Source organism: Astatotilapia calliptera, chromosome 19, assembly GCF_964374335.1.
Source record: "Astatotilapia calliptera chromosome 19, fAstCal68.1, whole genome shotgun sequence".
NCBI classification, from domain to species: domain Eukaryota; kingdom Metazoa; phylum Chordata; class Actinopteri; order Cichliformes; family Cichlidae; genus Astatotilapia; species Astatotilapia calliptera.
In genome coordinates this window covers 30347378-30365480 of record NC_137440.1, presented here as the reverse complement: position 1 = coordinate 30365480, position 18103 = coordinate 30347378, and the positions used below count along the sequence as shown (strand labels likewise).

Below are 18103 nucleotides of genomic sequence, written 5' to 3'. Positions count from 1 at the left end.
AGCTTAAACATGTGAGAGGTTGATCGCGCAGAGAATCGCTGAGCGTTATGTGAGTGTGTGTGTAAAAGCAGCAGGATATATATTGTAGCGGGTCAGGGCTGTTCTGGGTTCTGTTTGTACAGTTATGTTTTGTTTATGTTGCCATAGTGACGGGTGACGCCCTCTCGCTGCGACGGTGTGTCCTTCCGGGGTCAGAGGGCGCCTTGTGTGTTGTTGTTGTTGTTGCTGTGCTGTTGCCGCGCTGAGCAGTTAGCTAGCGGCAGTGTTCTTCTGCAGATGTCAATAAACGGCTGTGCTCCCTGGCTAGCTCACGGGAAGCAAGACCAAATGATACCTCCGTCTCCTCCTTGTCTGAGCTCGCCACATTGGTGTCAGAAGTGGGATGATGGTGGCACCCCATGTTCTGACCCGAGTGACTTTTCCCCCGCCGGTCGTGACCGGCCGGTGCGCCAAAAGAAGGCACCTGGACATTTGCAGGACTTTGTGTGGGGTAATGGGGTCGTCGGGGACGACTGACCCCTTAGGTGGGGGCTATGTAGCGGGTCAGGGCTGTTCGGGGTTCTGTTTGTACAGTTATGTTTTGTTTATGTTGCCATAGTGACGGGTGACGCCCTCTCGCTGCGACGGTGTGTCCTTCCGGGGTCAGAGGGCGCCCTGTGTGTTGTTGTTGTTGTTGCTGTGCTGTTGCCGCGCTGAGCAGTTAGCTAGCGGCAGTGTTCTTCTGCAGATGTCAATAAACGGCTGTGCTCCCTGGCTAGCTCACGGGAAGCGAGACCAAACGATACCTCCGTCTCCTCCGTGTCTGAGCTCGCCACAATATTTTAGTTCTGCTGAGCCAAGTAAGACAGGTCAGGGTGAAGAAGTGACAGCCAAAGAAAAGCTTACCACAAAACGGAAAAGTTATGACAAATCAGACTATAAGGCAAAAAGAAAGTGCAGCTTTATGGTTTCATGGACAAAAGAATTTCTGTGGCTGCAATATGACAAGTGAAATAACCAGGGCTGCACATAAGTGGTCCGCAGGTGCGCATTCGCTGTCAAAATAAATAAAAAAAAACGCGCACAAGATATGAAGTTGCAACGCGTGTTTGCATACATAAGATTTTCAGGAGGAGGACAGACATTTGTTTAGAACTCTTAAAGATGTCGAAGAAGCTCCTTTAAGCAATTACTTTGGTGTTCCTCCACCTCCAAAGAAATGTCAGAAGGAGTCCGAACCACAAAAGAAGCACGTATTCTCGGAAAAGTAGTTGCAGGAGGCGAGCTGGCTTCAAACAAATGATGAACGCACAGAGATGTGGTGCGGAATGTGCCGTGAAAATTTAATAAATGACAAATTAAAAAGGCATGAACATTTTTTTTGTATCGAAAAAATATCGAACCGTGACACCAAAGTATCGAACCGAACCGAACCGTGAATTTTGTGTATTGTTGCACCCCTAATATATATATATATAGTATATACATTGGGTGAATGTGCAGTAGTAGCAGCAAGCAGGTGAATTCTTTACATTAATATGAATAGACATCTGACTATTTTACAGAATAGACAATAATGACTAATGAAGAGAGCTGTGCTGTGCACAATGTAAATGCTAGGTGGTTGTTGTCAGTGTGCCCTCACTCGATGATCTTGTTCCCTATTTAATGATGCGTTTGGCACCAAACTCAGGATGTTGATCCAACCGTCAGTAAAAGTGTTTTCACTTGCTCCCAGCAGAGGGCAGTGCTTTCCTCTGTTCTCTTGACTATGATGCTTTAATGTATTTCTACATTAATCTACATTTATCAGTGCAAAGCTGTTTAGAAGATACTTACAATAAGCTGTCTGTTCCAAAGAGCTTGGAAAGAAAGCGCGTGGACGTTTTTCATGAAGACATTTCACCTCTCATCCAAGAAGCTTCTTCAGTTCTAAAACGAGCTGAATAAGATTAAGGATGAACTGTCCTCCTGAGTCTCGACATTCTCTCTGCCAGTCAGATGACTTATTTCTATTGACAAATCCAGCACACCTCAGAGCTTCACTAGCGCATCCAAAGACTCTTTTATAGATATATATATGTAGATATTTTATAGAGTCATTCAATTGTTGACCAAGTCCTGGGTGAAGACCCCTAAATCTGTAACTTTAAGAATTTACCAATTCCTCTCTCTCTCTTTCACTGGTAAATATCTTAACAAGCGCATTGTGTATTTCATTGTGTAATCACATTAAATGAGGGAGCTGTTCATATTTTTAAACTACTATACAAATACTAAAAGCCTTTTTTGGAACAAAATCTAAATTTTATGTTGGTTTATGATGACTGATAAAAGTTGAAGGCAGTGCTACACCCAAATGTTCAGTGTTTATGGAAACGTGCCAACTTGGTTTAATCAGTGTGAAAAGAGAAAATGGGATGTGTTACTTAACATTAAGCTAACCTTCATTTCAGTTTAAAAAGTCCTTGTTTTTCATGATTAAAGTACATTTTAATGTAATATTCCATGAAGCATCTCTGTAATGTTTTCACAGATGTTTTTAAAATTAAATCAGTCCCTCAGTCTCCCAGGCCTCTGGGGTAGAGGTACCAAGCTTGCATATGAAACACAGATTTTGGTAAATATTTAATAAATTATAACCTAACAAATCTTTCAGTTAACATTTATACACTGTATTAATTTATCGGACAGTGCTTCGGTATATTGTTTATAATCTTCTATAGAGACATACTGTTCTACATTACTGCCCCAATGTTTTACTGTTTTGTCTGTTTATACCCCAGCTTCCTCTTAATGGTTTACTCAGTTATAGCTATTAATAAACTCATAGTTCAAAGTCCTCTCTGAAAGCTATGCAGTTCATTCTCACTACTTTACTTTTCATTGTTCTTACAGAACAAAACACTGCAGGTATCTGTATACCATCCAGCCTCTTCATACTGAAAGCAATGCTACAACCTGGTCACACTGATCAATTGTTTTCAAAATGAAGAAAGGATTAAAAATGTAAAAAGTCACTGGGGAATTTTTATATGTGAAAAATGATCAAATGCAGAAGGTTTTGAACATCCTGGTGGTTTATTCAGAATAGAAACAGAAAATTAGAAAATCTTGACACTAATGTAGCAAAAAAAAAAAAAAAAGATTGTTTCTTTAATCAGCACAATGGATTCGGTCTCAACTAAAAAAAACTTGGGTTGCATTTTTGTTTCTCATATGCTAAGTGTATAATGTTTAGCAACTTTTAAGCATTCTCTAATGCTAACGGTATATTTAATTCATGTAGTTTATGCAAAGCATTGTTGTCTTAGGGGGGTCATATGATTGTTGGAGTTTCTCTTATTATCGTGGTGGTCTTTACCTTACAATATAAAGTACCTTGAAGCAATTGTTGTTGTGACATTTTATTATATAAAAAAAACTGAACCTAACACTGACGAGGGTTCCTTCAGCTGTGATTTGGACAAATTCTTTGAATTCTCTCAAAGAGATCAGCAGATATAGATCTCATGTATCTGGAAAGTAATTGTGGCACCTACACATTAATAACATCTATCACTTCCCTCTTTGAAGAGGGAAAGCTGGACAAGGAGTCCTACCGGGCTTGGTTAGCCTGTGGGACTCTGGAAGCAGCTGATAGGTACCGACATGCCAAGCGGAATGGCTGAAGCAAAAACTCGGTGTGGGAGGAGTTCGGAGAGGCCATGTAAAAAGACTTTCAGACTGCCTGGAAGAGATTCTGGCAAACCGTCAGGCGACCAATCTCTGGGGGCGAGGTCACTGAGGCAGTTAAACAACTCCTTGGTGGCAGGGCCCCTAGGGTGAATAAGGTCTGCCCCGAGTTCCTGAAGGCTCTGGATGTTGTAGGGCTGTCTTGGTTGACGCGCCTCTACAATGTTGCGTGGAGATCAGGGGCAGTACCCCTGGACTGGCAGACCGGGGTGGTGGTCCCCATCTTTAAGAAAGGGGACCGGAGGGTGTGTTCCAACTACAGGGGAATCACCCTCCTCAGCCTCCCTGGGAAAGTCTATGCTAGTGTGCTGGAGAGGAGAGTCCGTCCGTTAGTCGAACCTCGGATGCAGGAGGAACACTGCAGTTTTCATCCTGGTCGTGGAACACTGGATCAGCTCTTTGGGGTGAGAATAGTTCAGCCATTCGGGAGGGGCTCAGAGTAGAGCCACTGCTCCTCCACATCGAAAGGAGCCAGTTGAGGTGGTTTGGGCATCTGACAAGGATGCCTCCTGAGTGAGATTTTCTGGGCATGTCCCACCGGGAGGAGGCCCCGGGGCAGACCCAGGACACGCTGGAGAGATTATATCTCTCGGCTGGCCTGGGAACACCTTGGCGTTCCCCCGGACAAGCTGGAGGAGGTGGCCGTGGAGAGGGAGGTCTGGGCTTCTCTGCATGGGCTGCTGCCCCCGTGACCCGGCCCCTGATAAGCAGAAGAAAATAGATGGATGGATGGACTTCCCTCTTTGTTTTTACAGACAGCAGATTTCACTGGAACTGATTGTTGATGACCTCAGCAGTAGGCGTCACAATCTGTGACAGACTGTTGCTTAAATGCACTGACATATGACTGATTTAGACTGAACAGTGAGAATGGAGGAGACAAATGGTGGTTTTCAGACACTTGTCTATGAAGACGATTTGCACAAGGAAGAGTATCCTCCTTACCATCAGTCTAACAGGATACAAGGTATAATAATTCAAATTTTTATTCATTGCACTCCCATAGTCAGGTTTCTGATTCTTTTGATTGAAGTAGGTTTTACAGAGTTAAGATATAATGACAGGACCTGATGATCTGAGACAACTACGTGTAAGGTTTACATGCTCTAACAGGATTTTTCTAATCATAAATAAAGAGTACAGAGAAGATGTTAAATAAACTACTAGTAAACAGTAATATTAAATCCTAAAATGATCACATTTTACTCTTTTAAAGCTTCAACCAAGTTATATGTGTGTTACCTGCCTTTAAGCTGAAAATTCATAATGTTCTGCCTGTTTAGTGTCCATGTTCACTATGAGTCCTGGGAGACGCCACAGACTGGCTGCAGTGTGCCTGGCGCTTCTTGCTGCTGTTCTTCTGATACTGAATATTGGCCTGGGGATCCACTGTAAGTCATTATGAGTTATAGTGCACATAAATGTTTTAATTATTAAATAATTTCTTTTTTGCAATTTAGCAAATGGTTATCAAACTTTGCCAATAGTCCAAAAAAAAACAAAACAAAAAAAACCTTCAGAAAAACTGAAAAAAGTCCTGATAATTTTTCTGCCAGAACACCTTCTGTTTTTTTTTTGTTTGTTTGCTTGTTTTAGTACACAACAAAATTGGTTTTTATTCTTTTCTTTTTATTCTCGTCAATTCCAAAACTATACTAAAATATGCCGGCATCCATCTCCTCATAAAATGACTAAACAATCATTTACAATCTTTAAAATTTGAGCATTTTTATTTTCCTTGAAATGAGTTTGTCCTCATGTAAAGACATGGAAGTGACTTCAAAGTGTTGTCTTTAAACAGGATACCTGGCAAACATTAACAAAAAATGTAAGAATATTTAACAATATCCAGAATACATTTAAGCTGGAATCACTGCCTCGTGGTTCTTTGCATCAGCCAAATTGTTAAGCTGTGGTTTCTATTCTTGTCTGTTGAATCATTGCATTTACTTCATCAATGAAGCCGAGACTACTTTATCCTAGATTAACACTGTAGGATCTCTACCTTACAATATGAAGTGACTTGAGATGAGAGTTGTTGACAGCTAAGCGGTGCTACATGAATAAAACTGAACAGATCAGTGATCCTGTGATTTAGGTTTATTAGAATAAAAAAGATCGATGACTGCAGCCCTCTCAGCACAAGGCTGACAGGACTTTCCCCCCCATATAATAAATAAATAAAACACAGAATAAAACATTAAAACAAAAAAAGACAGATTACTATACTAAACTTCCAGATAGACTGCATCTACTGGATTTGTTTTGTCTACGCTTACCTTTCAAAGACAGTGAGGAGCAAAGTACAATTAGAAGTGTTTCTTCTGATGAAAACTTTTCATCAGCAGCAAAGGCATAAGGGTCACTTAAATGGATCACTTAAACTCCAGTTCAAGGTGCACATCTTTTTCTCTGCTGCGCTAAAGATGCTCTCAGCTGTTTAACTTTAGGGATGGAGAAAAGTTTGACATATTTCATGACCATTAAATATTAGCGAGGCCTCTGAGAATGAGGTCAAGCAAAAATCCCTGCTTGTGCTCATGGACTGTAAATTTCAACAAATAAGACAATAATACGACAAACTGCTGAGTGACACAAGAGCCTAGGGGAAGGGCAAGCATGAAGTGAGATGCTGTGTGTGTGTGTGTGTGTGTGTACACATGTGCTCACACATGTTGGTACCTCTCTCCCCGTAGCAAAGTCCTGAATAAAGTCTGAATGTTCAGTCAATCAAGATCCATATGAGCTGTAAAGAAAATAACCTCAGCTTTTTCTTGGATGTTCAAAGTTTTTCAGTTCATACAGGAACATCAGCAGTCTGGGTGAATGTATCGCTGTTTACTTCCCCCGTCTCATTGAACCTGGTCAGGATGTGTTCAGAGGAAAAAAGAGGAACAGAAAGAATTTTAAAAAGTTAGGGGTTTTTTTTTGTTGCTCTTGTTTACTTTTAAGCCAAAAATAAAATGAATAAAGCTACAAGGTTTAATATTGAGAAACTTGAGGTGGAAAATGACTTGAGCATTGTATAATTCAAGTAACATACATTGAACATACCATCAAAAAGTAAAATAAATCATAACATTAAACTCACCTTGCTAAGTTGATCAGGCTTTTTCTTCATCCCCTGAGACCAGCTGCACTGAATCATCACCAGCTTTCCTCATCTTTCTCGCTCAGTGAGGTCTTTCCTTTCCTTGGCCATTCCTCTGCCAGCTGCCTTTGCACTGGAAAACCAAAGTGTGTGATCACAGGTGAAGTAAAGTATATTTTTCCAGTGCAGAGTTTAGAGTACTCCATTTGGTGATAGCTGTTGAGCAACATTTCTAAGGATGGTGAAAAAGACAAATATTTCTGTTTACTATTAGGCAAAATCATCACATAAATCACATTTTCAACAAAAGTTAGAGCGAAGGCACAGTTACAGGGAAAATGTGTCTGTCTGTGACTAAACATTTCTATGTGCTACAACATGGACATAATGATTAAATGTACTGAGGTGAGTAATTTGCTATCAGCCTGCTTATTGATTCATTGTACTGATGCTACAATGATTTGTACAAATCTTGGAAATCTACAATAACATTTCTAAATAAAACTGATGATGTACAATGTTGTCAAACCACCTGATTTATAATATTGTTACTTAAGAATAAGAAAAGTAACAGTCTTCAACACTTGCAGATAACAAACTCACAGACACTCACCTCACGCTCGATGATACCAAACGCATCAGCAAAGAGCTCATCAACCTCCAGGATACTTACAAGACTGCAGTGGAAACCATGAAGGATGCCAGGAAGCAGCTGGACAGTGAGATGAGCCGTCAGACACAAACCAACTGGGAGCTTGAACACCAGACAAAACGAAGCAATGACTATAAAAGTCAGATGGAAAAAGTTACAAAGGAAATTGAAGCCATGAGAACACGCTTATCAATGCTTAGTAAGACCGGTTTCATTGTTTCTGTATATGATCAAATTGTAAAAGCATAATGACTTGTTTCATAATTTTCTATAATGGTGGTATTTTCTTTTGGAAACAGGCGATGGCTGCAAACACTGTCCTGCAGGATGGATTTTAATGAACTCTGTATGTTACTACTTCCCCTTGAAGTCAAATGAATTCAAAACATGGAAGGAATCCAGAGATTTCTGTCAGCTGCAGGGAGGAGATCTTATAATCATAGACAGCCAAGATGAAGAGGTTTGTTAATATTTCTGTGCAGCAGTGTTCATGCAGATTTCTGAAAATTTATCTTTGGTTTTGTTTCTTTTTTCGTTAGAACTCAACAGTCAATTATTTGATAAATCATCAAGCTGCCCCGACACAAACTCGTGACCTGGTCTGGGAGTCTGACGTTCCTCGCCGTGTGAGACCTTGGATGCCTCACAGAGACCCTGAGTTTCTGGATTGGATAAGCAGAAGAATAAATCATCAAGATACGCCTCATCCCCCAATGGGCTTCTGGATCGGACTGAGAGATGTCCATGAGGAAGGGACTTGGAAATGGTGGGATGGAACATTACTTGCTGAAGGGTAAGAGTTCAGTGTCATTTAAAATGACTGCTTTCATTTCAAACATGAAGAAATATAAACATAAACAACAAAAGTGTACTGTACATTGAGTTGTCTCCAACAACACTACACAGCTTATTTTACCTGCTAGCATGAGTTAGGAGGCATTATAAACTTATTTAATCCAATCCCTTTGATGCAATTAAAATGATCAGCTCAATATCATCTATATGTACAGCAATGACATATATGCACATATATGCATACATACAAATACACATCTCTATATACACATACATATGTAATGCAATATGCAATGCACAATGCAAAACAACAATCTACATTACTACAGCCAAAAGGGTGTACCCGGCCTTTTCCGCCTACGGTGGCTGGGATAGGCTCCAGTCCCCCTGCTACGCTAAATTGGTTAAATAGAATACAACAGATGAACATATACATTCGTACTTCTACTTTTTTATGTTTTCATTTTGTTTTAATTATACACTTAGTCCATTCTCCACATACAGATATACAAAAACTTCTTCTTGGTCTTTGAATACTGTGCATCTTTTCATTTAATGTAGCATGTAATGTAAGATTTGCTGGAAATTTCACATTAAGAATGAAAAGTACGTAAAGTAAAGTTTATATAGTTCTTTTTGAAGACATAAAAGCAACAAAGAACTGTACAAAAGTTAAAACACAATTAATATCAAGGTAATCATTTTTTGAAATAACAAAAGAATGTCAGGAGGAGGCCTGATTAAACGTATACACACGGTGAAACTTGTGTAAATCAGCGGTCAGTTGTGTTTGTCCTCCTGAAGGATAAATTACACGAATAAGATAAAAGGTGAATAACAATTAATGTGAATCGCGTGAAAGGAAATCCTGTCTCAGCAGTGTAACTTGTCGTTTGCTTCAGGTACTGGAATGATGGAGAGCCAAATGATATCAACAATGAGGACTGTGCAGCGTTGTATCCCAAAGCAAACTTCTACAAGAGCTGGAACGACGTTAAATGTGATGCCCAAATGAAATGGATTTGTGAAAAAGCACCAAAACCACTGAGCTAAAATATCTGCAATAATGCATCACAATCTTACATAAACACAAGTTGCTATCAGACAAATCTCTGTAAGCATTTAATAAACCTTTTAGCATATTAGCAAATCTTACAGCTAACATGAAAAAGCATTATTCAGCACATTTATATAAAGTAAACTGCTGTTTAAAACTGTTATGCCCATATGTGTACCCTGTATTTATCTACAGCAATGCTACAGTAAATTGTTCATCTAAAATATATACAGACTTACAGTGTTTTACATTATTAACACAATATTATACCAGTATGTCTGTTTACACCTCATCTGCTGATGAACACATTAAGAAACACTTGTGCCTGGTAACAATTAAAACTGCAGCTTTAATAACCTGTTTCTGTTAGCAGCCTGTGTACAAAAGGAAAGATGATAAATAGAGAGTCAAAGTCATTATTTATACTTAAGTCAGTATTTTTAACTGTAGAAAATATTTTGGAAGGCTAATAACATATTTCTGGAATATTTGAATTATATAAGACTTCAACTTAACTGGGTTACTGGATAATTTAGAAACGAGATCAAGCATGTTGGTGAGCATCTGAAGGGATAATAAGTGAATTTTGTGGCTGCTTCCTGTTATTCATTTTAGGCCTGACAGAGTAGCTGCTGTCCATCACGTGTACAGCGCATGATATTATCAGTTTACTTCTTTAAAAGAGTTAGAATATGTTCCTCTAAAAATCATAACTTTTGAAAAACAGTTTCTAAGACAAATGTAAATGTCAGAAACAATCTAAATAAAGAGAGAGCACATCTGCAGAGGGAAAACAGTGTCTGAGAATATTTAATGAATCGTATATTTCACATTCATAAACTAATTTCTGAGTGTGCTAAGGCAGCATAATTGTGACAAAGGTGAGGGATGTATGAAATATTCTCTTTACCAAAATAGTTCAAACTCATGTTTATTTAAACTTCTTCAGTTCCATGAATGAAGTCTGCATTTCAGTCATTAACTGTCATCACAGGGATGCTTTTTACCAAATTTTCAGCACCAGTAGTGGCTCGTTTGAACATTCTTTCTAGTTATGGTGCTAAGCTTTCCATCTCTAGGTAGGTCCACGACAAGTTTAGCACAAGACACAGTGAGACATGAATGGGCAAATGAATGGTGGTAATGAGGAGACCACCCACATGTACCAATCAATAATGTGCACAAATCATTATGAAATTCTGCTTCAGCTTACAAAAGTTATGTGCACTTTTGTGGCATTTACATCTCTTTGGTTGAGATAAAAAAGCCAGAAGATGGTTACGACTGAACAAATGAGTCACAGGATAAAAAGCACAACAAAAGAGGAGTTTGATGTGGCTAATGTGATCGTACTGCAGTTCAGATTTTCAGAATCTTAAATGAGCTGGTTGGAAATGTTAAGTCTAATTATTGAATGTTGTCATTGTGTTTCTTAAATCTGTAAGGTGTTAGTTCAGTCTATAGGATCAAGACATTCCTTTGTCTCTGACCACCTCTCCAGCTACTCTGTGCTGGGGGAGGATTATTGTAGACACATCCCTTGTGAAGATTCTGTTTCTTGTGTGGTAAGCTTCCTGCCCTTTTGTGGCTTCACTGTGTTGTGCACGGTGAACCAATACAGGAATTGAACCATATATTGGGTGTGGGGGAGATTACCATTTTATGACTAAGGATGTTGTTAGAAACAGTTGGAAGTCACGCACACAGAAACACATATTCTCACATGACACACACACACACGTTCTTGCACATGCATACCGATGTTTATACATACACACACATAGTGCCTTGTCTTAGAACCATTTGGGGGTTCACGGTGGGAGGTGCTTTTGCTGTGATGTGTATTGTGTGAACTGTTTTCCCAATAAAAGGCAGCAAGCGGAGGCCGTCGTTGGGGTCAGTCTACGGTAGGATTCAGAGTGCTTTCTGAGACACCGGCTGGGTCTCCCTTGCTTAGCAAGTAAAAGATGTTCGTCTTGTTTTTGTTGTTAACGAGAATAAGTTTCTAAACCAGCGGGGCTTGTGGAAACACAGACCCAACAGGAAACATCTTGTATACAACTGTAAACCTTTGAAATTAAAATAATATTTTTCTATTCATAGCTCCTGTAGTCTTCAGTGATGAGTCAATGTTACTTTACAGTTTCTTACTAGACAATTTAAATTCTTTATGGGGATGATCATGCTCGACACAAACATCCACTTGAAATAATTTCATTCAGCTATGAAAAAACTAATGTGTGGACTGAAACTTCTCAAGCTGTCTCTCACATGTCATTTAACTCGGTCTTTAATTTGGAGATGGTACAAAAGAGCTCACTCCCAATACTGCTGCAAGTTGTTTTTTTGGGACACCACCTTGGAGTTGCCTTATGACACTGTCCCTATCCAGATCAGTCAGCCATGGCGTGCTAGGTGAAGACCCAACTGACCGCAGTAGCCCCAGTAAAGATGCCCCTGAGACAATCCAGCACACAAACAGCAGGGTGCTAGCAGGAAGGGCATACATGGAAAGCCATATCAAGGTGGCCGGCGTAGTAATCTGAAACATCTGTGCCCAGTACGTCCTGGAAGTCCCAAGGTCAAAATTTTAGACGCCCCCTATGGTGGTCGAGAATGACAAAGCTAAGATCCTGTGGGACTTCCAGATACAGATGGACCGAATGGCGATAGCTAACAACCAGACATAGTAGTGGTAAACAAGCATGGCCATAGTGATACACGTAGTGATACCAAAAGACAGCAACATCAGGAAGAAGGAACACAAGAAGCTTGAGGAGTACCAAGGGCTCAGAGAAGAGCTTGAGTGGATGTGGAGGGTGAAGGTAACAGTGGTCCCAGTGGTAATCGGAGCACTAGATGCAGTGGTTCCCCAGCTCGGCGAGTGGCTCTAGCAGAACTAACAATATTATAATGGAAATCCCACAGAGGACTGAACAAGGACTCAAACTGAAAGTGTTTTTCCTGTCATCTCCAACAACTGCAAAATATTTTGAGGTTATAAAATGGTGTGTTCTAAATCATTTTATTACTTATAAGCCTTGATGATGATAGTTTTAAAGTAAGATTTAAGATAATTATCATATATTGGCATGTAAAAAGTGTAAATCAACACTTTATGAATGGTATTCTGCTGGTAGTCGTTGGAGTTCTTGGGATTAACTGTTACTATGACAGTCTACGTGACAAAAATACAACTTCAGTTTCCCTTTTCTGTAGAATTTCACAGTCCGATCACCAAAAAAAATGAACGCTGAGCAACTATATTAGGGGACAAGGGGATTTTACATGTTGGAAATGTATTTTGAGGGTATTCATGGAAACATACAAATGTGGTGATTTTTGATCAGCATTGGTGTTTGTTCCAAAGTTTAGTTTGATATTAGATATTTTACATTATAGACACACACACAGATGTGATGTGATCGAAAATGAAGAGGAGGCCAAGAAGGTACTAGAGCATGTGATTCTCAAACTTTTCACAATGAGTACCACCTCATAGAATACATGGCTCTTGAAGCACCACCCTTGTGACCGACATTAAAGTACAGTAGTATAGGCCTATTTACAGTGGGGCAAAAAAGTATTTAGTCAGCCACCGATTGTGCAAGTTCCTCCAATTAAAATGATGACAGAGGTCAGTAATTTGCACCAGAGGTACACTTCAACTGTGAGAGACAGAATGTGAAAAAAAAATCCATGAATCCACATGGTAGGATTTGTAAAGAATTTATTCGTAAATCAGGGTGGAAAATAAGTATTTGGTCAATAACAAACATACAACTCAATACTTTGTAACATAACCTTTGTTGGCAATAACAGAGGTCAAACGTTTACTATAGGTCTTTACCAGGTTTGCACACACAGTAGCTGGTATTTTGGCCCATTCCTCCATGCAGATCTTCTCGAGAGCAGTGATGTTTTGGGGCTGTCGCCAAGCAACACGGACTTTCAACTCCCGCCACAGATTTTCTATGGGGTTGAGGTCTGGAGACTGGCTAGGCCACTCCAGGACTTTCAAATGCTTCTTACGGAGCCACTCCTTTGTTGCCCGGGCGGTGTGTTTTGGATCATTGTCATGTTGGAAGACCCAGCCGCGTTTCATCTTCAAAGTTCTCACTGATGGAAGGAGGTTTTGGCTCAAAATCTCACGATACATGGCCCCATTCATTCTGTCCTTAACACGGATCAGTCGTCCTGTCCCCTTGGCAGAAAAACAGCCCCATAGCATGATGTTTCCACCCCCATGCTTCACAGTAGGTATGGTGTTCTTGGGATGCAATTCAGTATTCTTCTTCCTCCAAACACGACGAGTTGAGTTTATACCAAAAAGTTCTACTTTGGTTTCATCTGACCACATGACATTCTCCCAATCCTGTGCTGTATCATCCATGTGCTCTCTGGCAAACTTCAGACGGGCCTGGACATGCACTGGCTTCAGCAGCGGAACACGTCTGGCACTGCGGGATTTGATTCCCTGCCGTTTTAGTGTGTTACTGATGGTGACCTTTGTTACTTTGGTCCCAGCTCTCTGCAGGTCATTCACCAGGTCCCCCCGTGTGGTTCTGGGGTCTTTGCTCACCGTTCTCATGATCATTTTGACCCCACGGGATGAGATCTTGCGTGGAGCCCCAGATCGTGGGAGATTATCAGTGGTCTTGTATGTCTTCCATTTTCTTTTTTCTTTTTTTCTTTTTTCTTTTTTTTTTTCTTTTGCCTGTCCCATTTGGTTCATTAGCCATCAGAATTGTTGTCTGAAGACCAACAAGGATACCCAATGGATTTACTTTGCCAAATGGATCATCGTGGCATTGCCGTATTGGTCCATTTGGTCGATCTTTGTTTTTATTATTTATTATATTTTATTTTCAGATGTTACAGACGGGACAGACATGAGTGAGGGATAGGAAAGGGAGAAAGAAAGAGGAAGGAAAGGAAAAACAGAAGGGGAGAGGGACAGTGAGAAAGGGGGGGAGAAAAAAAATAAAAATCTCCTGGATCACCTGTTGAGAGAAGAATAGAAAACAAGCAAAAAAACAAAAAAAACAAAGCAACATACTAAACACAACACCATCGCATTAATCTAGCTAAGTGTAAACAGCAGTAAATACTAAATATTCAATGTTGTTGTGCAGCACGCAGGACAGATGTGCTTCGAAGTAGTAGCCAAGAAAGGTGTAATTTAAGTCTACGAGCAGTGAACACCCGTGTGCATACCTGTCTGGATCAGCGTGCTTGTATTCCAAAGGTTTCTCCATGTAACGATCTGCTAGGGAGTGTGGGGGGGCCACAGCCCCGTCCTCCAGGGTATGAAGCAGGTATGGAGGAGATCAAAACTCCAGACATCCAGAGGCCCCCAGAACACAAGAGACCATGGAAGACCAACAGAGGGGCAGCCGCGCCACTGTCCCAGTAAGAGCTGAGGAGAGTCCCAGATGAGGGCTCACTCAGCAGCCGCGGAGCAGAAGCCAGGGGGAGTTGCAGTGACGCGCCCGTGAGCTCCGCCGGCAGCCAGCTGTGCCTGAGTGACCGAGCCCCAGGCCGAGAGGCCGGGGGCACCCCACCTCCGAAGTGGACCGAGCGAGCCCCAGGTTCCAGGCCTCGATAAGCGGCCGCCAAGGAGTGAGCCGGTGTGTACCTGGACGCCCACCCCCAGACACAAAGAACCACCAACGCACCGACACCTGAGGGAGTCCGCCACTGGCAGGGGAAGTGGTGGTGGGTGGAGATAGGCCTCCAAACCTTGGAGGGCCTGAGGTGTCCCCAGAGAGGTGGCGTCTGATACCCAACCTGACATATAGACACAGACATACAGGCACACACAGACACAAACATCCATTCCCACCCTCATGCTCTCATATGCACTCACTCCACACTCAACCAACGTGGAGACAGACATAAAGAGACGCTGTACACACGATCACACTCCCCAAGCGTACTCTACAAACCGGGTCTAGGTGCCCTTGCCCCTGGAGGGGGGAACTGCACCCAGACCCAGGTGGTGTTACCCTTTTTACTGCGGTGGGGAGAGGCAGACCACCCCGACTCCGCAGCAGCAGGGAGGCCCCACACTCCAGACCGCAGTCGGACGGCCAACTCCTCCTAGCCCTCCCGCTCCAGCAGGCCGCAGAGAATGGGGGTGGGAGAAGACTCCAAACCTCCCTCCACCCGCTCATTGTAGTGTTGATGCATGTGTGTTCTAAGGTGCAATTAAAACCCAGGAGGGCTTGGAGCTACCTGCCAGAGAGCAGCAGGTGAGCGCATAGTCCCTCCTGCTAGCCCTCAATGTCTAAGTGTATTTAAAATTGAGAGGTGGGCAACGACGCCAGGGGTGAGGTGTACACCCTGATGGTAATATGGACTCCGTGATTGTGCCCACCCCCAAGATCCTATATGTATGTGTAATGAGAGTGTGAATAATGTGAATGTCTAAGTTGTGGGATAAAATTGAGGCAGAGGCAGCCGGAAGGGGACAGAGGGGGGGGGGGGGGGTAGCCTCCTCTGCACCCTGGTGACAAACCCCTACTCCAAGGCCCTGCATGTGTGGGTGGTTGTGGTGGAGCGGGAAGAGGGAGGCAGCTGGAGATGGGGAGGGAAGGAAGGGAGGGGCAGGTAACCCTTCCCTGGGGCCAGCTCCCCCGCTGACCCCAGTAGGCACTCCCACACTCCGCGACCCGCCAGGTAAAGGGGGCCCAGGCCCATCCAGACCGGGGGCCTAGTGCAACATCGCCTCCCGGCCCCACAGAGCCCGGGACAGTTCACCCAACCCCACCACAGAGAAAACTGCACCCACCCCACCATCCACTCATCTTCCAGACTACATAAGACAGTAAACGCCCAGGCTGAGATCTTCCTCTACCTCTCCTGTATCTCCCCCTACTGCAGAGAGAGTTCCTGAAGAGAGGAAAGCTCCTGCAGATGTGACCATCTCCCCCACCAGTTGAAGAGCCCCCCAGGTGGCTCGATGCACCGGCGGCACCCTGCTCCAGGGCTGGGCCCCCATGAACCCACCTGCCCACAACCCCGGCAACACACCAACCAGGACCCAAGCCCCCGAGGCCCGGCCCGGGCCCCAGCCCAGAGACGGAGCGCCCCCAGAACCTCACGCCCATCCCGGACCCACCCAGGGGCAGCCAGGCTACCAGGTCAGTAACCCACGTCCGTCAGCACAGACCCTCCCCTAGCCCCGCTGCACGCAGCCGCGAGGAAACAGTCACCTGAAGGTGAAGGTAACAGTGGTCCCAGTGGTAATCGGAGCACTAGATGCAGTGGTTCCCCAGCTCGGCGAGTGGCTCTAGCAGAACTAACAATATTATAATGGAAATCCCACAGAGGACTGAACAAGGACTCAAACTGAAAGTGTTTTTCCTGTCATCTCCAACAACTGCAAAATATTTTGAGGTTATAAAATGGTGTGTTCTAAATCATTTTATTACTTATAAGCCTTGATGATGATAGTTTTAAAGTAAGATTTAAGATAATTATCATATATTGGCATGTAAAAAGTGTAAATCAACACTTTATGAATGGTATTCTGCTGGTAGTCGTTGGAGTTCTTGGGATTAACTGTTACTATGACAGTCTACGTGACAAAAATACAACTTCAGTTTCCCTTTTCTGTAGAATTTCACAGTCCGATCACCAAAAAAATGAATGCTGAGCAACTATATTAGGGGACAAGGGGATTTTACATGTTCAAAAGCACTTTGAAATGTATTTTGAGGGTATTCATGGAAACATACAAATGTGGTGATTTTTGATCAGCATTGGTGTTTGTTCCAAAGTTTAGTTTGATATTAGATATTTTACATTATAGACACACACACAGATGTGATGTGATCGAAAACGAAGAGGAGGCCAAGAAGGTACTAGAGCATGTGATTCTCAAACTTTTCACAATGAGTACCACCTCATAGAATACATGGCTCTTGAAGCACCACCCTTGTGACCGGCATTAAAGTACAGTAGTATAGGCCTATTTAGCACCACATACAGTTTACACGAGACAATTTTATTTATTATATGAATGTTATTTATTTTAACTGTCATAAACAGGATGGAACAAGTGATAATAATAACAACTGTACTGCAATAAAACATCCGGTCTTATGTGATGACATATGAACAAACTACTCTGCGTTTAGAATAGAATAGAATTCAATAGAATAGAATTCAACTTTATTGTCATTGCACATGCACAGGTACAGGGCAACGAAATGCAGTTTGCATCCATTTATCAGGGCTGTTGTGTTTTCAACATGCTTTGATGCTTCTATCTTGTTCTATTTCATCTGAACAAGCCCCCCAAAAAGGGGTGCTAACCATAGCTGTGTAGCTAGCCACCTTGTAGCACATTATTATATACTAGCTAGCCCAAATTCAGTAGCCCTACAAACACCACTGCTGTTGAGTTTTCTCTCTTCATTTATGTCAGAAGTGCTAACAGAGCTGTACGTTTTAATTTTTGCTGCGGCGATTAAGCTGCTGGATTTTTGGCTTCACGACCCTCCTTCGTGGTTTGTGCATGTCAAAGCCCAGTTTGTTCTTCGTGGTGTTTCAGCCGACGTGTCGTCGTGTCGAAATACCATCATGTGGTGGCCTCGCTGGATCCGCTGTCCACCCGCTGTGTGATGACCCTCCTCCCAAATCCCCCCTCCCAAGGGAAATACACCGTTCTCAAGGCACTGCTGCTGTGGCGCTACTCCCTCTCCAATGCAGAGTGGGCCGAGAAACTCCTCTTTCTCAGGCCTGGGTGATGGTATCGCTCTCGAGCTCATGGAGAGCATGCTGTGAT

General features: G+C 42.4%; 1 protein-coding gene across 1 annotated transcript; it reads left to right on the top strand.

Moving 5' to 3' along the window:
* The first annotated feature begins 4539 nt into the window (after window positions 1-4539).
* On the top strand, window positions 4540-9537 carry LOC113012707 (uncharacterized). Its single transcript, XM_080294013.1, has 6 exons — window positions 4540-4681; window positions 4998-5105; window positions 7396-7656; window positions 7757-7917; window positions 7997-8250; window positions 9155-9537. The coding sequence occupies exons 1-6, from the start codon at window positions 4585-4587 to the stop codon at window positions 9303-9305; spliced, it is 1032 nt and encodes a 343-aa protein (XP_080150139.1). The 5' UTR covers window positions 4540-4584; the 3' UTR covers window positions 9306-9537.
* Window positions 9538-18103: the final 8566 nt, after the last annotated feature.